General features: G+C 40.2%; 1 protein-coding gene across 2 annotated transcripts in view; it reads right to left on the bottom strand.

Annotated features, from left to right (window-relative positions):
- Positions 1-447: 447 nt before the first annotated feature.
- The window catches only part of afg3l2 (AFG3-like AAA ATPase 2), a 48,074-nt gene continuing 23,974 nt past the window's right edge, over positions 448-24,547 (bottom strand). For both annotated transcript variants that reach the window (XM_052023993.1, XM_052023994.1), the window contains exons 9-17: positions 24,040-24,177; positions 18,252-18,405; positions 15,612-15,719; positions 14,388-14,513; positions 12,245-12,355; positions 9,704-9,819; positions 6,072-6,272; positions 4,259-4,453; positions 448-1,228 (exon numbers count right to left, since the gene is read on the bottom strand). In XM_052023993.1, coding sequence (XP_051879953.1) covers positions 986-1,228; positions 4,259-4,453; positions 6,072-6,272; positions 9,704-9,819; positions 12,245-12,355; positions 14,388-14,513; positions 15,612-15,719; positions 18,252-18,405; positions 24,040-24,177 — 1,392 coding nt within the window. In that variant the 3' untranslated portion in view covers positions 448-985. The remainder of the gene's footprint in view (positions 1,229-4,258; positions 4,454-6,071; positions 6,273-9,703; positions 9,820-12,244; positions 12,356-14,387; positions 14,514-15,611; positions 15,720-18,251; positions 18,406-24,039; positions 24,178-24,547) is intronic.

The following is a 24,547-nucleotide window of genomic DNA, read 5'->3' as shown; positions in this document are numbered from 1 at the left end:
AACAGAAAGTGAGTGCAGGCAGCAGACAAGGGGCAGGGCATGCACGCAGAGAGTCAGGGATCAAGGTGGGAGAAAAGCAAGTGCTTGTGCAGAGTCAGATCCAACCATGGTTGGGCTGCCCCCATGTCAAGCCCCAATCTTACTCTGAAGCAAACCTCCACTGGAAATTTGCAAGCAAAATTGGCAGAGCAATTAATCTTGCGTTTAAAACATCAATAAATCAACAGCCCAAGCCAAATTTTTTGCAAATGTCATCAGCCAACATTGACAGTCACTTCAGGAAAGTTGGATCTGTTTCAGGACTTTTGCTCTTTGGAGATTCAGATCTAAATTTTGTAGATGGATTGAAGCACCATGTATTGATACAGTGGGAATTTAGTGTGAAAGTCAAAGCCTTTCCCTTTAAATTATTCTGGGGTACCAGCCCAAGACTGATTAAAAATTAAATCAATATTTTACTTTTTATTTTTGTACACTTAAGTTTCAAAATAAACATTATTTACATAAATTAATTACAATCATGCTTTCAATAGCTTAAGAGCTCTGAACTTTAAGCAGAATCAAGTCATCACAGGGTATTGAAAGTTGTGCATATTAATCATTTCTTAAGCACCCCGCTCCAGGTCACTCAGCAGATACTTGTCTTCAAATGCATGGCAAAGCTGTCTCATAAGTATAAGATTCATTCAGATATAGTCCATGGAGGCAGAGATGGGAATCTTCCAGTGCTGAAGATAGTCAGCACTCTTTGTTGAAATATATACGAGACCTTGGAACAAGTTGTTACTTTTGCTTCATATTCATTTTGACACCAGTCAGACCAACAGAAATTAATTACTTGCAAAGTACACAATGTGCACAGCTTAGCTGGTAAATCAAATAAGGATGTTAAAATGATTAACCAACAGGTCTGAACAGAGACAAGGAAGCGTAATTTTCCAGTGTGGGATCACAATTTTAAAAACACATAGCTGGACAATTGTTCTCATTGAGTATGGTACCCTTCTAGTGATGCATTCTGCAATTTGTTCTTCTCTTTCTTTTTCCCATTTTCACCTTCCTTGTTCCAGTCCTTGAGACCCTCGGGTAGAGAAGTGTCTTCATCAAGGCTTCCTGTCCCTTCTACAAACTCCTCATACGTTGATTTTTCAGCAAAGGGTCGAGGTCCCAACAGCTCAACCATGTCTGCTTTGTCAAGTACCTCCTTTTCCAACAGTCGCTGGGCAACCTGGAATGTCCAATGAAGCACAAGTGACAGCTCAACACAAAGAATTCTTCAGCAGAAAATGCTGTCATACTTCTCAAAACAAAAATTAAAGGCAAATTGATAGATCTCTAGTGTTAGACAGGGACAGAAATTGAGAAAGTACTTCCTCGTTTGGGGGAAAATTAAAATAGCACCAACAAAATACAAGATAATCACTAATCACAGTGGGGAAATTGAGTATGCAGAAAATGATTTGTACCTGGAACTCGTGACACAAATAGTTGAGGCACATACAATACATTCAAGGGAAAGCCAGGTACGCACATGCTGATAGAGTTAGATGAAGTAGGCTTGTATTGTGCATAAACTCAGGAATAGCATGTGTTGTATATTCTGTACAATTCTATGTGGTAACACAGTAGATGGTAAGTTGCAAATCATAACACTGAGCTCTCAATCAACGTACATGGAATACTAATCGCTAAGGAAATACCAGACCCAAATTAATCTAACTCTCTAACACAGCAACTCTTTAGTAAAGACAGGTCATCTACCGAGTTGCAGCTAACATGATCAGGATGCCACGTATTATCAAAGTGAATGGTTTGCAGATAGATTTGAAATCATGTTTTGACCACTGATGAGCTGAATATCATGGTCCATCAAATAAATGACATCATGCAATGTAACCTAAGTTGTAGTATCCCAAAGCAAAATGCAAATTGTGACTTATGTACAAGGATGTAAACTTGAACAGGAAAATGTCAGCCACATCTTACAAGAAACCAAACCATGAAACTAAAAGCATTGTCTAATTTTCAAGAGTGCTTCATAACAAAGGTTATAGAACTTGTATTTATGTAGCATCCAAAACAGTCCAGATAAAATAATCAGAAGTCACGATACAATGAGCAATTCATAATTAAATAGGCAAGTTTTCCTTGTATTCTTCCCAAGTACGAAAGGAATGCTTCGTATTACCTGACAATGTGGAAATTTGCCCAAGTACATTCTGTTCAAATTGAACCCAGCCAATTTCCACCTAGTCTAACCTTGCTCATCAGCAACGTGATGAAACAGTGCTGTCAACAGCGCTATCAACTGGCAATTACTCACCAATAACCAGTTCAATGATAGCCAGCTGGATTTCACCAGGATCACACTGCTTCATACCTCATCCTAGCCATGGTCCAAACATGGACCAAAGACCTGAATTCCAGAGGTGAGAATGACTGCCCTGGTCAACAAAACACATTTTACCGAGGAGCCTTGCCAAAACTTTTTAGGGAAACACTCCAGTGGTTGGAGTCATACATTGTACAGAAGATGGTTGTGATTGGTGGAGGTTGGTCATCCCAGCCCTAGGACATCACTGCAAGAGATCCCCTGAACAGTGTTCTAGAACAAACTATTTTCACCTGCTCCATTAGTGATCAACCTTCCATCAAAGTCAGAAGTTTGCTGAAAGATTGCACAATGTTCAATTCCATTTGCAACTTCTCAGCAAATGAACTAGTCCATACTGGCATGTAATAAGACAGACAACATTCAGGCACTGTCTAAATGTGGTAAGTAACGCCGATGTCAGTTAAGTATCAGGAAAAGACTTGAAGATGGTCCAACTTACTTCTCTTTACATACAATGGCATTAGCATCTCCAAATCACCCAACACGAATATTCCGGGGACATAGGTGATTGCAGCTGCTGGGATCTAGGCAACCTGATGAGAGATACTCGCATCCCAACACCCCAAAGGCTTTCCACCATCTACAAGGCATAAGCCAGGAGTGCAATGGAATATTTTCCAATTACCGTTGAGTGAAGCACAAACAGGATTCAAGTTCTAAACATCCAAGACGAAGCAGACCAATTGATTGGTACCACATTCATCACCCAAAACATTCATTCTTTGCACAATTTGTGCACAGTTGCAGCAGTATGAACCATCTACAAAATACACTGCAGTTACTTACCCAAGCTATTCCAACAGCATCCGTCAAGCCCTTGAACTCTACCACCGAGGTGGTCAAGGGCAGAATACGCATGGGACCACCACAACACCCCACCTGTGTTTGCCTCCAAGTCGTGCACTATTCTGACTTGGAAATAGTATCACTGGGTCCAATTCCAGGAATTCCCTACACAACAACACTGTGGGAATGCCTTCACCAGAAGGACTGCAGCAGTTCAAGATGGCTCACCATCAACTTCTCAGAGACAATGAGGGATGGGTAATAACCGTAGATCTTGCCAGCAACAACCAGATGCCCGAAAAATGAATATCTCCCCCACCCCCCCCATACACACACAAGCCAGTTTGGTGCTACCATTTTGCATCACCTTAGTCAACATGCGTGAATGGGGCATATGGAAGACATTGTAACCAAGCCTGAACCAGACACAAACCAGTACAGATAAAGGATCACCAATAAAAATGCTGTGTGATTTACATCTTTCACCTGGTGTTAACTGAATGTAGCCAAGGGACTGAAACTGACACTTTACCAGGCTACCCTATACTACTAGGGGCTAATCAGCACCGAGTTCCAACTTAAAAAAATTAGGTATTAAAGTACTTTACATAATATAAATAGTCAGCAAAATAAGGTGGTTTTGGCTGTAGGTTGATTTAAAAGTACTACAAGTGCAAACATGATAACAATGACATACCTCTGCAGGTACTAAAAGGCATAGTCCATCCAAATCAGATTCAAAACTGCAAAACATATCCACTAGGCTGTGTGGCATCTAAACTTGTGACAGCTTAGTTATGGCTTCACACCTTGCAACAGCAGTTTGAGCATTGCTTTTTTTTGTGTGAGTGCATTCAACTTTGTGCATTTTATGGAGATCCACAAAGGAAATTGAGGTGGTGATTTCCTGGGCCAATGTATAGGCCCAATGGATAGTGGGAAAATGCATGTATGTACAACCCTTCTGATGGTCCCCTTCCATTTCAGAGATCTATGCATTTGCTTAGGATCACGCAAAGGTAACTTCATAACTGCAGATAATAAGGTTATTTCTTGGACATTTTTATAGTTTCTAACCTTCTCAACTTCTTCTTTCTTTTCTGTCAGAAGTTTCAGAGTCCTCTCGTATGCAGAATTGATGAGTGAACGCACTTCTTCATCTATCAATTGGGCAGTCTCCTCACTGTATGGTTTTTCTAAAGTCATCTCACCTTGTCGTGGGAAGTCAAAGGACACCTGCCCCACTTTTTCATTCATACCAAACTGAACGATCTAGGTAGGGAAAGACATGCAAAATTAACTACGTGTCTCATGTTAGTGTATTTCACTGAAGCTAGAGTTCAAACAACCTATTCTTATCTCCATTAGAAAGTGTATTTTTCAACAAATTCCCCCTCAGTAAGCATTTTATTCTCCATTTTCCCACTTCCCCCAGCACCAATATTTTTTTGTTTTGTGGCATTCAAGAGGCTTTTGCACGTGAATATGCAAGGAACGGAGGGATATGGATCACATGCCGGCAGAAGAGATTAATTTAGCATCATGCTTGGCACAGACATCATGGGCCAAAGGGTCTTTTGCTGTGCTCTACTCTTCTGTGTTTTGTGTTCCACCTTCTAGACACAGCTACAATGTGGCTGGTCCAGGGTAATTATGACTTGACCAATTTTGTAAATAAGGATCAATACAATTCTATACAGGCCACCTCCGTGCAATGAAGGGTTCAGTTTATTTTTATTACAGACATCCAAACTGCCTCCATATCCCCTGGTGGATCTGCTCTCCCCTCCCCCGCACCCACCTATCACCATCTCTTACCTGTATCTACCTATTACCACCTTGTGCCCACCCTACCTCCCCTCTTTTGTCCACCCATCACTGCTCTGATTTTCCCCTCTATATACTGGACTTTCTCTTTTCCTATCTTCAGTCCTGAAGAAGGGTCCTGACCAGAAACATTGACTGTCTGCTTTTCTCCATGGATACTGCCTGGCCTGCCGAGTTCCTCCAGCAGCGTTTTTTTCAACAAACGTATCTATGTTCAGACTTCTGAATTTCATAACATTATGGGAGCTTGTTCATATGTCAGGGTGTCCAAAAGTCAGGCATTCATAAACCACAAACGGAATATACCGTGTAAAGAATACCCAGTGTTTCACACAAGTTTTTCATGCTTACAGAGAAAATATGCAAGTATTTTCAAGGTAACACATACAATGCATAAAGAAACAAAATGGTGACCAAAACAATAAAATTGCTACATCTTGTTGAATCCAATATAATGTTGAGTGCAGTATAATGTAATACACACAAGTTTAAAGGCTGGAAGAATGGGTTGTGGGAGAAACTTGAGTGGTATTATACAACAGAGTGAGTGGAAGTGAAAGAAAAGTGCAAGGGTGTCTGGTACAGAGATCGTCAAAGAAATTTGTGTTGGGTTGTACAGGAGTAAAAATCCGATTATTCCAGGTATCTGTGGAAGTCTCATAACGAGCTTCAGGTGACAGAGAGAAAGGAAATCATCCCTCTCATTGGTTGAGTCATTAATTGGAACCAGATTCAGAAGATCATGATATGAAAACTTCTCTCATCTTTGTTTTATCCAACAATCTGAGATTTATCAGCATGCTCTTAATTATCATCATGTTGTTGGCCAAACACCAAATCCAAAGATGACCAAGGTCAGTCTACAGCAGAAAAGGACAGAATCATAGAACTGTTACTGTACAAAGGAGGCTATCTGACCAATCTATTCAGATACATTCATAGCATTTTATACACAAAATGCACACATAAATGATTTGGTTTCTGATTTATTTAGCACCAACACTTGAGTAAATAAGAACAGAATAATAATATTTTACAATAAATGGTTAAAGCATCAACGTACCTGGGCATAGGCACTTTGGGTAACCTTCTTTAAATCATCTTGTGCTCCAGTGGTGATCCTACCAAAAAAGATTTGCTCTGAAACTCGTCCTCCCAGTGTCATACACATGCGATCATGAAGCTGTTCCTTGCTGTAGAGGTACTGTTCTTTGGGTAAATATTGAGCATAACCGAGTCCCTTTCCACGAGGGATGATAGACACCTTAAAACAAAATCCAAAAGAAAGGCTCTGAATTCATTTTGTCTATTTACTGCCCTGCATTCCTACAAGACTAGAATGTCTGGACTTAAACTATCACACTGGCTCAGAAGCGTTATAAGTCACTACCAGCACTTAAAAAGGCACCAAACAAACGCAAGGTCTTTCTTCTTCCATATGCTCAAGAGGTGTGCTGTGAGCAATGATGAACATGTCAGAAATTTCTCTGCGCCCTGGTAACAATCTGAGAAACATTCCAGAGATGTCCCTGTATGGCCATACAGAAGTAGGCACCTTACGTGAGCAGCCAAGAGTCCTACAATGGACAAAGTTTCAGGCGACCTCCCAATGAATAGAATTATGCTTCTTATTCTGCCAAATCACTAATGGCCTTGTTTAGGCTGATCATATAATGTGTCTTGTATTTCCAGCACATTACTCATACCAGATTACCATGTTCTTGTTTCCATCGATTCTCTGCAAAGGAAATACAGAGGTCCCAAGTAAGATGAAGTGTCAAAGACCATACTTTTAGAAAATGTTACAGTCAGGCACCCAGAGTTTGGTGAGGCATTTATTGTAAATGATAAATGAGGTATTCTGATTCTGGTTCCAATTAATGACTCAACCAATGAGAGGGATGAATTCCTTTCTCTCTGATGTCTCCTGAAACTCGTCATTTATTAAGCGTAAAACTGGAACTACTTGCTATGAATGCCATCTCTGAGCCAGGCTTTTACTGAAACTTTGCATTAACCCTGGCTCAGAGATAGCATTCATAGCAAGTAGTTCCAGTTTTACACCCCATTCCAGACAGTTAAGTGCATAATCTGGAACTAATACTTCAGCACAGGATAATCAGCACCACACCATCTGAAGTGGCATTTTTTCATTGAGACCTCAAACCAAGGTACCATCTTTGCTGTCAGGTGAGCTTAAAACAATCAAAACTCCTGTTTGAACAAAAGTTACCCTGACGTCCTGGCCAACATTTACCTCTCAACCAAAGACATTAAATTGCATAAAAACAGAAAATGCGAGAAACACTCAGCAGGTCAGGCAGCATCTGTGGAAAAAGAAACAGTTAATGCTTCAAGTCCTGGACATTTTGTCAGTTCGGACTGTTTCTTTTTCTGCTGTTGCTACCTGACCTGCTGAGTGCTTCCAACATTTTCTGTTTTTAATTTCAGATTTTCAGCATCTGCAGTATTTTATATAAAACAGATAATGACCTCTCTCTGATGTCTCACAGCGATGTCGCTCTCAGCTGTGTGCAAATTAGCTGGTGTATCTTTGCATTAAAACACCAACATACCCAAAGAACTTTGGGCCATAAAAGGTGCAATATGAAAGTCAAGTTTATTCCCTTCTTTCCTCCATTTGCTCATGTTTGGAAAGTTTCCCAATGTCTCTCAAGGAGTGCAGTTAATATCAAACGTTATGGGATTGTTTTTACCAGGACTCCCTGCATTAGTGCTAGGGCCACTAAGCAGAGGGAATCACATATTACCTCCTTTCAGATCCCTGATAAGTTACGTAAACTCTAAATAACAGTCATGCTGTTTTCCCAGAATAAATATGCAAAAATATATTAACAATTGTATTAATGCAACACTTCTCAATAGAAAAAGGCATTTACTATTTTCTTAATTGTTGCCTTGAATAGGAATACTGAACCAACACTTGGTTGTCAAATGTTACATGCCTGGTTTGGTTGGAATTTGTCTGGGAGCAGTTGCTGAACAGTGCTCGATCCAGCCTATGCTTTCGGTTACTGCTTGTGCTATTCCTGCAGCTGCACCTATTATTTGTAGCCTCCTGCGTCCAAACATTCCCCAGACTTCACTGCCACAACCGTCCAGTTAAGTGGAGAGGACCGCAAGCAGCAACAGGGCCTCAGGCTGCAAACCACGAGGTCCCATCTCTGGCCAACCTGATGGGTTTTTGACAGCTTACTCCGTTAAAACAGATTTTAGATAGCTCGGTTCATTCAAGGCATTTTAAAAAAAAGTCAAAAACGAATTAAAAATTAAAGATTAAATACAGAAGCCTATCCACTTACCTTTCCATTCATGGTCTGCAGGACAACTCAAGTGAATGGATCATGCTATGTGCTAGTCCCTCAGCTCAACAACCATCTGTTCTACCCTCTGACTCAGCACTAGGTGTCCAGTAAGTGGCACAATCTGGCTTCAACTTTCTATCGACATCACCCTCTTGCACTTTACAATGGGGGAAATTAGGAACTAGCTGACCTGCACACCACAACTACTAGCAGTTGTCAGAGAGTCAGTGTTGTACAGCACTGAAACAGGCCCTCTGATCCACTACGTCCATGCCGACCTTTCTGATCAGCTACACTAATCCCATTTGCTTGCACCAGGTCTTTATCCTTCTGTGCCGTGATCCTTCGAGTGCCTGTCTAAATGTCTCTTAAACAGTCATTGTATCTGATCACACTACCTTCTCTGACAGCAAGCTCCAGATATCAACCTCTGTCTTTCCCCTCAAATCCCCTTTAAAACTCCTTCCTCTCACCTCAAAACTCTTGTTTTTGAGGCACCTACCATGGGTAAGAGATTGACTCTCTACACCATCTATGCCTCTTGTAATTCTATATAGCTTTCAGGTCATCCCCTCATCTTCCTTCACTTCAGGAAAAACAGGCCCCGCCTAACTCTCCCCATAACTGAAGTCCTACAATCCAGGCAACATCTTAGCAAATCTCTTCTGCACTCTCTCCAGCACAACAACATCCTTCCCATAGTGTAGTGCCCAGAAATGCACACAGTCTAAGCAGTGTTTTGTAAAGTTGCAAAATAAAATCACAGTTTTTAAATTCTATGAAGGCAAGCATGCCGCATATCTTCTTCACCACCCTATCTACCTGTGTTGCCACTTTCAGGGAACTTTGGACTTGAACCCCTAGGTCCCTCTGTCCATCAACATTCCTTAGCACGCCAATGTTTACTGTACATGTCCTACCCCTTTTAACTTCCTAAAGTGCATCAGCTCACACTTGCTGGGATTAAATTCCATCTGTCAATGTTCCACCCAACTTTCCATCTGATCTATATCCTGCTGCAGCCTTAGGTAACCACACCACCACCAATTATCATGTCATCCATAACTTACTACCTTCACATCCAAGTCTCTATATCTCTGTCTGTCATATCTACCATAAACAAGGGTCCCAGCACCAGTCCGTGGCACACCACTGACCATTGAAAGTGGTCACATGTAGCTCACGAGCCAGCAGTTATGTGGAGAACAATACATGACACTGGTCACATAGTTCTCTCTATATAACCGCTGGCAAGTGATTCACTGTATCAGCTCCCAAGCTACATAATAAATATCTCTACAGCTTCAGAAGCATGTCTCAGCACTGGATAAACCTCCAGAATTCACCTTAATACACCGGCTCATCTTACCTTCAGCAAAGGGTCAGCGTGCTCCAGGAACCAACCAGCCACAGCGTGGCCTGCCTCGTGATAGGCTACCGTTTTCTTCTCTTCTGGCTGCAGAATCTGAGTTTTCTTTTCCAGTCCTAAGTTAAAGGAACAGTATGTGAGGAGTAGGGGAAATCCAAAAATTCACAATGTGTAACATCTGCAAATTTAGCTTCCTTTGGGAACTCTGACACTTTGCCAGAAAAAACAATAGACTAAATGTGCAAATATTCTCAATAAAATGCTTAATTTACTACAATAGTAGGATAATTAAATCCAGAAAATACCAAGTTACTTGTGTTTTAGAAAAAAACACTGACTTCTGGTCAGAATAATACAAGTTTGCCACCTTTAGCTGCATAGCACATAAAATATGAACTGCTGTTTAGCATCAAGTAGTCTTCAGGTGCTTCCATGTGTTGTACATAGCTCCTACACCACCACTGAAGGCTCAGTTGGTAGAGGTGAAAAGACACAAATTCCACTGTCCTTTGAATATACCTGAACAACCTTTAATGTGGGAGCTGAAGTTGAAGTTATTATTCAATATTAAGTACAGAAGGCTATAAAAAAACACAATGAAAGAGTAAGGTGCTTGTCCTTGGTAATGAAGTGAGCTTCAGGGAAAAGTGCACAAAGTAGATCAGAAACTGGGAAGTGAAGAAACAGCAATAGGATTTGGCCATCTGATCCTGAAAGCCTGCCTTACAATTCATCAAGGCCACAACTGATTTTGTTCCTTGATTCCCTTCATTTTGTTCTCAAGTGTGACTTTCTGGTGATGACGGATGTGTGTGTCATTGTACCAGAGGGATGACAAGCGAGTTAGTCATTGGGTAAAGGGTCCTCTGTTAGTTAGCATTGCTGGTAGGACTGTCAGCTTCTGACGACATCCTGTTTTTTTTTACTATCAAGCTATTTGCATACTTCTATCATCCCCTATGACATCAAGTCAATGTCAGCTCATAGACCAATTGCACGCCCTCATTAATTTTCCCTGTAATCTATTCTCCCCACAGCCCCATCAACTCCCTTAGATTCTACTACTCACCTTCACACTGGGGGTAATTTGCAGCAGCCAATTAACTAAACCACCTCCTTGGGATGAGGAAGGAAACTGGACCACCTGGCAGGAAACCCATCCAGCCAAAAGGAATAATGTGCGAAGTCCACACAGAGGTCAGCATTGAACCCAGGATGCCAGAGCTGTGAGCCAACAGCTGTTAGCTGCATCACTGTGCTGGCCATTGAGGCACAGGAGCCTGTTTTGCTTAAACCAGCTTTGAGCTTCCATTTTTCCTTCCTCATAACCCACCACTTTCAAAACCATTCATCGGCTTCCAGTGTCACACACTTCATGGACTTCTATCATATTTTCCTGTCCATTCAATTGTGTAAATGCATGGCTGCAAGTGTTTTTCCCTTTGATCTGCTTCCTTTAAAATCCTGTTTACCAGAAAAATCTTCCTGTTCTGATGCCAACTCATACTTGTTTGCTGTGTCACTTCATGCTGACTGTCCTATAGTACTTGCAGCTTCAACTTTCATGTAATTTCCAGCAACTTGCAGGCCTTTTGTCATTAGTTAAGGAAGGCTGGGTATTCAAATCTGGTAGCATCAAATCAATACAAGGTAAGTTCTCCAAGTAGATTGCAACAGTTCAATGTGCCTCACTCCCACAGCCAGCAGGCCCACACCCCTATTATGCACTTATAACTATAACAAAGATCAAACTTTGGTCAATATTTCTGAAACAAGGCTTGTACCTGCAATGCTTTGTAGTTAGAAAGTACTACAACCATTTTACTTTTTCACCTTTCCGCTCAAAGCTTTCCCTGTTACTTACCAAGTGACTGATAAGGAACTTACAGGCTTACGGAAATACCACACCCCAGTTACCTGCCGGCTAGTGCAAGAGTGCACAGAGACCAACTTCCTATGGCTTAAGAAAGAGTTGGGAATAGGGATGTGGCAATCTTATTATGGATAGAATAGTAATGCATTCATTTCACATGCTCCCGCTTTAAATTGTTCATCAAAATGTTACTGGGTTAGGCTACTTTGCTGTCTCCTTCCTAATGCACAACCTCTACCACCAAGGAGGACAGGAACAGCCTTTTCATGGGAACTCCACCCAGTGTAAGCTCCCCCCTCCCCCCCAATTCACACACCATCCTGAACTGGAAATAAATCACCATTCCTCCATCCTTGCCGAGTCTAAATTCTGCCTGGGAGTACCTTCATCCTAAAGATTGCAGTGGTTCAAACTGGCTCATTACCACTTTCACAGGGATTATCAGGAACGGGTAATAAGCACTGGCTAGCTTGAAAAGTAAGTAAAAAGGAATCATGTGAAATGCATTTGATAGTGTTAGCCTGTGTTAATGAAATTTCACTGCAAATGTACATCCCATTGATTAATTGCACAGTTCAGTGAAATTCTGCTCCATGTTATTTTTAATTCCAGGCACTCGAACCCTTGCTGGTAATTTATTACTTTTTTTGAACATCCGTACTCCTTACCTCCAATTACCCGCTCAATAGCCTGTTCAAAGTGCTTCTGTATGATGGCCTCAGATAGATGTCTGGCAGCAATTAAAGCAGCTTCATTGCATACATTAGCAATGTCTGCTCCTAAAACAAGAAAAGCAACCAAGAACAAAAATATGATTCACTGCCAACGACATTCCAAGAGCACACGTCATCACTGGCAGAAAACAATGTTTCATTGTCATGTAAATCAAAGATGTAAAAACATTATACATTTCTCCATTTACAGATACAGAAATCATTCTCTCTTGTGGGGAAGGGGGGGGGGGAGAGAAGAACAAAGGGGTTACACAGCTAATGCATTTACAATAAAGACACTTTACTGCATTGCAGAGTACAAGGAAGGAAGTAGTGATAAACATTTATAAAGGTTCAGCCTGAACTACAATATTCCATTCAGTTCTGGGCACATGTTAGGAAAGGTGCAACAGCTTTAGAAAGGATGCTGAAGAGGTTTAGTAAAGCGAGTCCAGGAATAAGGGACTATTTATGTGGTTAGACTGGAGAAGCTGGGGTTATGCCTGTTGGAACAGAAAGAGCTGAAAGGGAAGCGTAAAAATGTATAAAACTATGAAGGTCACACACAGAGAGAAACTTCCATAAGCAGAGCAGTCAAGAAATAAGGGACACAGTCAGAGTTGCAATTTACTAAAGAATCTTTTTTTTTAGAAAAAGGCACAGCAAGAGGTTGAGGTCTGGAATGGACCAATGGTGGTGGTGAAAGTAAATTTAAGTGTAGTGCTCAAAAGGGAGTTGGGCAAGTTCCCTAGAGAAAAGATTCAAAGGATGGGGTGGGAAGGTGGGGTTGCGGAGATGGCAAGCAGTGGAACCAGCTGGATTGCTTTTACACAAAGCTGGAATGGACTCACAAATGGACTGAATGACCTTGCTCCACCTTGTAATCGTTCTGTGATACACTTTTACATACAAAGGGACTTCCCTTCTCCAAAGAGTTGTCATAGAATAGAATATTTATACCTTAGAAAGAGGCCATTCAGATATCAAATCTATGCAGGCTCCTGTTTCCTCTTTCAGCCCCTCATTTGCTCTAGACTACCCAGCCTCTGATCTAATAACCACAATACGTGTGGCTGGACCAGTTGAGTTTCTGTCAATGGAGATAATCTGTCAGCAGCTTTTACCCGTCCAACCCAGGAACCTGATGGTAAAGTGATTTGGCAATCGCGGTTTACTGAATGGCAGAAAGTGTGACCATCTTTTATTGGAGAAGGTCAGCACCTTGAATTTGAGGTTTAAATGTTAATTATCCATCACCAGTAGAAGTCTGGATGTTCACTGGGACCTGCTACATGCAGATGTGGATTGTTCTGTTCACAAGCTGTGAATCAGTTCACAAGCAATGATGTACTTTTCAAATGGAGGAGGATTAGGTCATTGAAGCAGCAGCTGACAACAGGTGGTCCTATGACCATCACCTATTGAAATTCTATTCTCTTGGGGCTAGAAAAATGGCCTCTACAATCTCAGTCATCCTTATGCAAGTATCATTCCAGAATTTGGGAAGTAATTTTCTGAATCACCTCAATCCAGAATCCCCACCAACTTAAGTTTTACTTGTAACTACACTTTAAAAGTAATAAGTGGTTGTGAGCTGTTTGAGAACAGCCTCATAAATGCAAGCCTAATCACTTGTACTTCTAAAGGTAAAAGCAGCAGACCTATTCTCATTAAGGTTTGGAACAGAAATCCTTGGCGTAATGTATATAGCAACTCATTCTTGTAGCACCTGCCATGACATCCAATCAGCACCTGATGCTTTCTACACTTGTGTCAATTTCTTACAGATTACCACAAGTTACCCTGAATTCCCACTGTTTTAACAATATGTAATCTTTCCTGAGAAACTATCAAATGCTTTTGGAGGTCTAAGTACAACAATGTAGGACTATGCAGACTGCAGGTTATCAATTCCTTAAGATGCCACAGCAAACAAACGCTATATAAAAAAAGGGAACATTCTATGAATGTACAAAAAAAATGAGAAACAGATAAAAGATAAGAAAATGAAAAATACAACCATAAATTCTATAATTGACAGAAAGAAATCATTTGTACAAATTGCACACAGCATTCAATTTACAAGATTTACAAATACCTGTAAAGCCTGGAGTCAAAGCTGCTAGCTTCCTTGCCAAATTTTCTGCATTGATAGAAGATTCTAATTTTAAGGGACTGAGATGAACTTTAAAAATCGAAGCCCTTCCTTTTATATCAGGCGGTCCTTTATAAAGGAGAAAAATTAAGACCAATTGCAGGGAATGAAAAAAAGGCCATATAGCACAATCTTCTGTTTTTATTGCCTTTTAAAACAGTTTGTGAACATGTCTGCTGAGTATTTCCCCGCAATCTGCTATTTCTGATTTCCAGGATGTGCAATGTTCTGCTTTTTAATTCCTGCCATAAAAATTTCAGCCGTAAATATGGGTTCTCCTTAAATGTACAAGCATTGCTGAATGACCAGTCTTCCACCTTTCACCACTGTAGGACAGGTTGCCAAACATTTATACACGGATTGCTACGCAGTCCTTTTTCTCAATTACTACCTTTGTTCTCTTTACAGGAAGATAGTGTATGCAAGACTATTTCTTGCTATTCTACTTCTACAGAATGAATCCAGAATTGAACATGATATAAACCATACAAGCAGCCCAGAGAGTGGAATTCACATATACACTGGGTTTAGTTTGCACTAAATCCAGAGTTTATCTTTGGATTAATGCATTTCTTTTAAATCCAGTTTACTTTCCTCACAGGAAGCTTTCCCACATTTGCTCTGCACAGATCTGAGGCCCTTCAACATCCTACCAGAATTTTAAGTGACCATTATCCTGGCACAAGTTTAGATGCACAAAATACAAAAGGGATCACAGCCACCTGTGACATTGACCATACCAGATTTCTACACTAGCAAACCTCTTGGTACAGATTATAACATGATGTTGAGTAGAAAACTTGGCTACCGACTATCCCAATAGTCCTTACCATTAAAATCAACAATAACCTCAGCTACAGTCCCAAATGAGATCAACTCACTTAGTACAGATTGGAAACTGAATCTGGGATTTTACAGACTGCATTCTTTAGTACCTATTGTGTAGTAAAGTTACTCTGAAGGGCAACTTTATTTTCATTCAAGTTATTTTCACTGTGGAGATGTGTTAAAGAGCTTAATGGATAACTTACAATGGATTCTGCTGCAAGAATTAAGTACACATCATTAATTTCAATGTCTATTATTACTTTCCACTACAAACAGTCACAAAATGCTCCATGTTGCATCACCCTCATAAATAAGCTGACATAATGTATTCAGGCTTACCAATGAATATCTGTCTGTCAAATCGACCTGGTCTCATCAGTGCAGGATCCAGTATGTCTGGGCGGTTTGTGCCTGCTAAAACCACCACATTGGTTGCAGTGTTGAATCCTGTCAAAAATAATAGCAGTTCTAAACTAGGGTCCAAGTAAAACAAAGTCTTTAAGTCTCAAGGTCACCAGGACTTCTTTCCGTCTCATAATCACAAATACAGTTGAACATAATAGGAAAGACAGGAAGACCCTCAAGCACTGTTAAATCCAGAAGCTCAGCTACTTTCGAGCTTCACTCTCATATCTGACTATTGCCTTGCAAATATTGTGTGCAACTCAACTGCATAGTCTGAACAGATTGTTAAAATTACAAGTTTATTTTAATTTTACAGCTTTTCTTAAAACAGTGTTAAACTACACAAAACTTGCTGCAATGTTTGGAAAATAAATGATTTTCACAAAATTGCATTCAGATCTTGTGGTTCTGAATTTGACATTCTACTCCATTTGGGGGGCAATCTCATTATTACTGTTAACAGGAATGGATGCCCTTGCAACCATTTAGTACACTTTACAACTCCTCCTCCTCCCCCCCCAAATGTGAACACATTACCCTCATCGCAACCAATGTTTTCTAATCCACTCTGAACTGACAATGGAACAAAGGTCCTCATTGATGGCTGTTAAATGCTCCTGGAACTCTTAATTTCTTCAATCATGTTTCAATTTCAGAGCCATCTTGGTGCAGTGTCAAATTCACAAATGGTATCATATGTGACTGTGACAAAGGTAATCTATCCCTCTACATTTGTGAGTTGTCTCCAGCTTTTGTCACTGTTGACTGCATCATTGTGCCCCAACATCTCTCACTGCCATCCAGAGTGGGATGGCACGTCTTGTTCCATTCTAATCTGGTTGAGAATCAAAAGTTATGACTTCTTTTCCTGCATAGCTTGGGCTCCCTGTGTCTCATCTGATGTTTAGTGGTTAACGTAATGCTATTACAGTGCCAGCGACCTGGGTTCAATTCCAGCCACTGTCTGTAAGCAGTTTCTACGTTCTCCCAGTATCTGCATGGGTTTCCTCCAGGTGCTCCCGTTTCGTCCCACATTCCAAAGACGTACGGGTTAGGAAGTCGTGGGCATGCTGTGTTGGCGCCGGAAGCGTGGCGACACTTGCGGGCTGCCCCCAGAACACTCTACGTAAAAAGATGAGTGTGTTTCAATGTACATGTGACTAATAAAGAAATCTTATCTTGCATCACCCAATCCCTCCACAGACTCTAAACTACCAGAGTCAGCAGTAGACAAGAAATTTCACAAACTAAATACTGGAAAGACCAAAGCCAAAACCTTTGGCATTCAAACACTGCCCTCGCCCCAGTTCCACTCCTTTCCCTGGAAATTATATAACTCATTTAAAACGTTCACACTCTTGATGTCATTTTTTGATTTGAAGCTAGTTGTGGATGACACATCTATACGAGCAAGAACAAGCCTGCCCTGCCATTTAATATGATCATGGCTGATCTGCCCCCAACCAACCAGCTGTGAGGAGATACGCAAGAATGAAAGTTGGGGGAAGTGGAAAAAGAAAAGTTTAGTTGGAGTATTATAAGCAAGAACCCTTCCCTTGAACACAAATGGTGTAGGTGGGAAATACAGAAACCAAAGAGATTTTTGTCAACTCATTATTCTCTGTCATGAAACGGATTGGGGGCAAGAACTTCCTAAAAACTTAAATTCTCAGAAGCAGTCATAAAATCTCTCTTGCAGATAGTGCATCAATAATCAAGCTTAACTATTTGTGTCTGTTTTAACACTTATAGACGAATTTGTGCTCATATGGTTTTTTTTAAATCATGGGCCATCACTTTATGTATGCAGGTTTACATCACATGTACAATTGTCACACAATGCTGGGAGAGTGTTTCCTCCTTTAAAAGATACGTATATCAACTACAGATGTGACGCAAGTATTATTTCTTTTAAACAAGACCGCAGAGCAGCGCAGCCAGTAGAGATGGTGCCTCACAGTGCCAGAGACTAGGGTTCAATCCAGGCCTTGGGTTCGGTCTGTGTGCAGTTTGCACATTCTCCGTGACCGAGTGTGTTTCCTCTGGCATTCTAAAGATGCGCAGGTTGGTAGGTTAATTGGCCGCTATAAGTTGCTCCTACTGTATAGGTCAGTGGCAGAGTCTCGGGGGAGTTGATTAGAATGTGAGGAAAATAAAAATAATAGGATTAATATAGGATAAGCGTAAATGGTTGCAGACTCAGTGGACTGAAGGGTCTGCTTCTGTGTTGGATCTCTCTCCGATTCTATGACCGATCAATAACAGTAGTTAACAAAACATTTTGAATTCCAGAATTCATTTTTAAAATTGGGCAACGATTGGTTACACAACACGTTATGTGTACTTCCTTAGCTGAGCTGAACTAGGAAACCACAAATTGGGAAATCAGAGTGGAACAGGTTGCACTGGCAGGGTTGCAACGGTGGAAATCAGTTGAAAAGTTGCATTCCCAATTCAGAATAATATTTGAAAATAAAAGCTTCACATCAACATTCCACCAAAATGATATTTAAAGAAGTCCCCTGGCTTTGTTTATGCCATTATTTGAAGCCTCAACAAGTGGATTTTACTTACCATCCATTTCAACCAGGAGCTGGTTCAAGGTGTTCTCCTGTTCACTTTGTCCTCCAAAATTACCACGACCCCTTTTCCTTCCAACCGCATCAATCTCATCAATGAATAGGATACAAGGAGCATTTTTACGAGCCATTACAAATAGATCTCGCACCTAGATGAGAAAAAACACAGGATGCAAATATACCAAATTCCATCTGGTTTTTGTTTATCAATTTGTAAAAAAGAGAAGCATTGCATTTAAAGAATGCTCCTCATGGTCTTTAGACATCCAAAAGCAAAAAATACCTTGAAGGTTAGCTACTGTGGTCACACAGGAAACCTGGCAGACAACTTGTGCACAGCAAGCTTCTAAAAAGGTCACCACATTACAGAAAGGATGCATTTGAGGGGATTTAGAAAGGCACGAGTAGAATGACATCTGTAGCTCTGAGGAAAGGTTGAATAAGTTGGGGCTGTTTTGTGTGGAGCAGAGGATACTGAGGGGAGACTTCATGGAGACGTACAACATTATGAACAGCCTTGAAGGAACAGATAGGACAGACCCATTTCCCTTAGTAGAGATACCAGAAACCTAGAGCCATAAATGCAAAGTAAATGGTTAGATTAAAGAGTTGCCAAGGATCTGGAAGTCACTTCCTGAAAGGATGGGAGAAGTAGAAACCTTTATCACATTTAAATAGTTTTTGGAAGTGGGTATGTAGGGCTGCTGACCTAGTCTTGGAAGGAGGGATTAGGCTGGAGAGCTCTGTGACCAGCATAAACACAATGGATTGAATGATGAGCTTCTTGTGTCATAAGTATTCTGTAATTCTACAATTTTAATGAAAAACAGTCTGATAACAACCAGATACCTTGGTCCTAAACAAAGGATAGATATTTGCCAGGGTATCCTTTTGCTTCTTTGCAAAGTGCCACGGCACCCAAGAGCATGGATGGAGCCTTGGTTTAACCTATCAATTGAATCAATCAGGATAGACTGTGCCCTTCATGGACAGTTACTGATACAGAGCGGGACATCACCAAAATGAGAAACAATAGTCCAGTATTTCTACTGCATCCCCAGCTGCAATTCTCCCCTAAAAGGCACACAATTGTGTAGAAAGTCTACCATCAACTTTCAAGGCATAAGGAGGGAGCTAAAAATAAGGGTGAAAACAGGGAATGCTTGGTAACCAGCAGCTGTCAGAAGTGAAGCTTTCCCATAATCCAGTTATGACTGATGTATAGTGCAGGAGATGACCAATAGGGCACTTGCGTTCTTTCTAGGGATTGTGAGGGCCGGGTGGGAGAACTTTAAAAATGCAGAAAGATGCCTTTTCTTTTGTGCTCTCCTTTCTTACTAAAACAATACTGAACAGAAGACTGCACAGGCAAATTCACTGAACATTTCTGAGGTACATAAATTTCTAGACACAAAAATCATCAAGGTCTATTGGAAGTGGGCAGGAATATAGTATTGAGATAGATGATAGGCCACAATTGTATTGAGTGGTGTAGCAGGTTCGAAAGGCCAAATCCTTCTTCTATTTTCTATGTTTCTAGTAACAGAATGCTAACACTCCTGATCACAAACAACAGGTCCTAACTGAAGGAACTCCTCTGACTTCCTGACTTCTGCCTCATCTGAAGAACACAGGTCACAATCAGACAGTATGCGGAAGCAACTTTATCTCACATTTGTTTTGCTCCGAAAGATGTAAATAATAAGTTGTACAATAGATGGTTCTTACATACACATTGTTGCTGTTTAAAAAAACTCATTTTATAATAAACTTTTATATAGAACATTTAATGTTAAGCCTGTTTTTTGCCCAAAAAAAGTTGTTCAAACCTCTGTTGCTTACATCCCAGGTTGGACCTGTTCATCTACCAGCCCTTTGCAAGCTGACTTTCCGACCCTGTCATACACCGTTTTTAACTTAAAATTCTTCTCCTTGTTTTCCATTCCATTGTTGCCTCATCCCTTCCTAGTTCTGTAATCTTCTCCAATCATGCAATCTGCTGAGGTATGTGCGCTCGCGATCACTGATTTTGATCACTTCATCTGTGCTCAAAACCTCCTTGAAGAAATATTACATCTACACTGACTTCTGGGAATCTCTAGCCCATGACTGCTTAGAGGGAAGCTTCGGATGTTAACGAGAACCTTGAGAACATGCATCAAGAGCAAACAGAGGCCCTGCTTCTGTGATAGAAGGAACAGACCACCTCACAAACTTCATACCCACCCACCCTGTTGTCTACCACCTGTCCTGTCTGTGGAAGATTCTGCAGTTCCTATATTAGCCTTGTTAGCTACCTAAGTCACAAAATCACAGTCCAAGATCCCAAGAGACTGCCTAAGAACAAGGACATTGCTGCATGTTAAAAAGCTAAATGACTTGGCTCCCTCTACAGATCACAGTGATGTGCAAACAAGACAAGTAACTAAAATTGAAACTTGAAGAAATGACATTAATAGATGCTAATTGGCAGTATTTAATCACCATTGTTCAAATAAGGATTAATTCTAGGATGGTGAAGCCCTAATCTTGTGGTATATTTTGTCTGCCTCTACCTTGCCAAGTACAGGGATCTTCACACCACTCAATACATTTGAGTGGAGAGTCAAACAAGCAAGTTGCTTCTTCAAAAAGCTTACAGAAGAGTACATATTTTCTAAAAACAGTTTTGGTCTGTAGTATTTAGTTGAATATTTGCATTACCATCAATTATTGTCCAATGGCAAGTGTCTTTTTTTAAATAAATAGTAAAACTCATCTCAGGTTATTTTGCATTTTAGAAAAACAATGACTACTAATGCTTAATATATTCTCAGCAAATCCACATTTGTTTTCATTTGGAAAATATTACATTCTGCAAAAAGATGTATGGCATGAGGACAAAGTGCTAAGTGTATACATTATAATACAAAAGGTATTATGCTTGATCATAAAGATATCAGTCATAGCAAAACAAAAAGTATCAGGTCACTTGAGGCCACAAGACTAACCTGACTCCTGAGCCAGAATAACTAAAATCACCATACTACTCATGTTTAGAATAGTAATAACTGCACTAAAATACAAGCTTCCTTAACATTCATGCTATTCAATGGTTTGGCTAAATGGTTTGAGTGGAAGCCCGTCTCCTTATTAAAAACATTGGGTAGAAGAATATGAACACAGTTGCAAAAGGGCTAATGATTAGCTGCATATCCTTGCTACAGCCCCACCAAATCTATCAAGAACCTATAACCGCTTGAATGAATGGAGCCTTGTGCGGTTAGGGTTGAGTCTGTTTTTTTGTCATTGTCTTTGCCAGTCTGCTTGATCTAGCACAGATCATCGAAAGTTACTGAATAAGAAAAAAAAAGGAAGTAAATTGTAAAAAGGGGGATTGAGCCAGTTTTGGTTGAGAGTATGGTGCTTTCCTTTAACTGCTCCCTTGCTAGCAAGATAATAAAAGGATTTCACTGTTAACAGTCAGTATGTGTGCGCGAGTTATTTACAACAATTGCATTGATTTTTATTTAGATATAATAGAGAAGCATCAAAAACTCATCACCAGATCCTCTTCCTCAAGAGTAATGAAGTTTCAGCCATTTTGGTCCCTCTGTTCTTTATTGGGATTTAACCCAGCTCAGTTGCTGTAATGTGCAAATTTACAGAATACCACTTCACAAAGTTATTTCTGACAATGGCCTTCAGACACAAAACAGCTTGTGAATAGAAAACAATAGAAACTGGCATCACTCTAATCAACTCAGTTGGAACTAGAGTACAGGTAGCTTTACTGTACATACATTACAGATTACTCCTTATGAGGGAGCACTTTATGCAAATAATCATTGCAAAAATTAGAAGAACCGCAACAACTTGATACCAGCACTGTATTTCAGGAAAACAAAACCAAGCTAAAATAAACACTTGAAACCATCTATATATTGCTTAAAGGAAAAGCCTCCTTTAAGCAATATATAGATTGTCGTATACCTCCTGTGGCTTGCTTAACAACTCATTTAAACCCAAGGATTATTTTATGTTGAGAAACTGTTCAGGAATCCAGCATATTAATAGCAAGGCTCAATTTGTAGCTTTGAAATGGAAAACAGCGGAATAATTGTTTTTTTAACATAAGTAGAAACAAATGGATTTGGGTACTCAGATATTCAAATCATTAAACTACACAGAATAATTCTAACAGAATGCATCTCTTTATAACAAGGCAGCTGGAATATAAAAGGAAGGAGACTATATTTAAGTTGCAAAGAACCATGGTCAACTCCAAATCAAGTCATGCTTTGGGCATCACATTTTAGGAAGGATATACTGCATTATACAGGTGCTCAGAACCGAAACATGACTAGCATTGTTTAAAAGGAAACCAACGAGCTTAAAATGTTGAAAGGAATCAGGTGGATACTTCTTGTGGGAGAACCATTGGCATAATATGGATAAATGTGAAGGTATCCACTTTGATTGGAGCCCAGAAAAGTGGCCTATTATTTAAGTGGTATTAAATTGAAAGCCATTATGTACTTGGATTTCTTGTACACCAGTCACTGAAAGCAAACATGCAGATGCAGCAAGCAGTTAAGAAGGGAAATGGTATGTTTGTCTTCATAGCAAGAAGCTTTGAGGACAGGAACAAGAATGTCTTGCTACAGAGCCCTGATGAGATCACACCTAAAATATAATGTGCAATTTTGATCTTCTAGCCCTGGATTTACTTGCCCTGGAGGGAGTTGAATGAAGCATCTCCAGACTTATTCTTGGGATGGCAGGAATGCCATGAGAGATTATGCCAATCAAATTAGTATTCACTAGGTCTTAGTAGAACAAAACTTGAATAAGAATTGAAATTACAAAATTCTGACAGGGCTAAATGGACTGGACGTGGGGAGGATGCGTCCGCTCTTTGGGGTGCCAAGAACAAGGGCTCACTTTTGGGTTACAGGGCAAGACACTTACAACTTAAATGAGATCAAATTTCTCACTCAGTGGTGTGAAACTTGTAATTTACAAACCAAGCGCTATAAAAGCCAAATTGCTGAATGTTTTTAAGGAGATAGCTACTGTAAATTTCCAAGTGCGAAAAGCATCATGGGTTCTCGGATGAGAGCAGGGATATGGTATTGAGAGATATGATAAGCTATGATCACATTGAATGGTAGGGCAGGTTTGAGGGCCGAATGGCCTACTCCTCCTTTCGTTGATAATCCTACAATGCAAGGCTGGCCATTGAGAATTAAATTGGGAATCACTTGCTCCGAAACAACCCCACTCCGCCCCACCTCCCAAAATGCAAGCAAAATCATGAATCCCCTTCCCCCAAAGTTGTTGATGCTACAACTATTAAAATGGAACAATCAATCGTTGGTAGGGAAGTGTACAAAGGGAAACAAATCAAAGCTGTGTAAATGAATTTGAGGGAGAAATTGGTCATAAGCAAATTGAATGATAAACAGTTAATTAGGCTTGAGTGTGTTAATGGGCACCCTACGTTTATGAGGCCTTATTCATTCAACTGGGATACAAATCTTAAATCAGTACCATGGGAAATCTGATGTCCTTTAGCTACAGAGTAGCCTTTCATGACACAAATTATCAGCCTGCAGTAAATAGCACAGGAAGATTTAGTAAACTACCTGTGTACTTCTTTTGCACACTTGCCTTTTGGGATGGGAATGTCCTTCCCCCAAGATGTCCTACATCCAAGTTCCTTTATAGAAAATGGAAATGGTCAAACAACAAGCACCTATCGTGTCTGCTTGTTTCTTTGCATTCACACAAATAAGACTTACTCTGGCAGGACCCACACCAACAAACATTTCCAGGAATTCCGAACCATTCACAGTGATGAATGGAACATTGGCTTCACCTGCAGTGGCCTTAGCTAACAGAGTTTTGCCAGTGCCTGGGGGACCCGTGAGAATAGCACCCTGTGAGAGAAAGATGTAATCCTCATTAGACTCTTAATCAAGGTCAATAACTAATTCATGGGTATAATGTATAGAAAAACTAACTGCTCCAAAGAAAAGGTTAATTTGCTTATTACATTTCACACACACTTATTACTTAACCAAATGCAAAAAAAAATTTCACGCAAGTAACAATATAAATTGGTTCATATGTTCAAAAATTAGTTAGCTTAAAATAATAACAGAATGGGAAACTGAATCGGAGGGCATTGACTCATTGGCATAACTGGAACTGTAAACAGTATTGATCACTGAAAGTGCATCAGGACACTAAACTTCCAACACCTATTACAGGAGAAACAAAAGAAACTAAATATGGTTACACTAGGAT

The sequence above is a fragment of the Pristis pectinata genome, chromosome 9 (assembly GCF_009764475.1).
Source record: "Pristis pectinata isolate sPriPec2 chromosome 9, sPriPec2.1.pri, whole genome shotgun sequence".
NCBI lineage: Eukaryota > Metazoa > Chordata > Chondrichthyes > Rhinopristiformes > Pristidae > Pristis > Pristis pectinata.
This window is presented reverse-complemented; position numbering and strand designations above follow the sequence as displayed.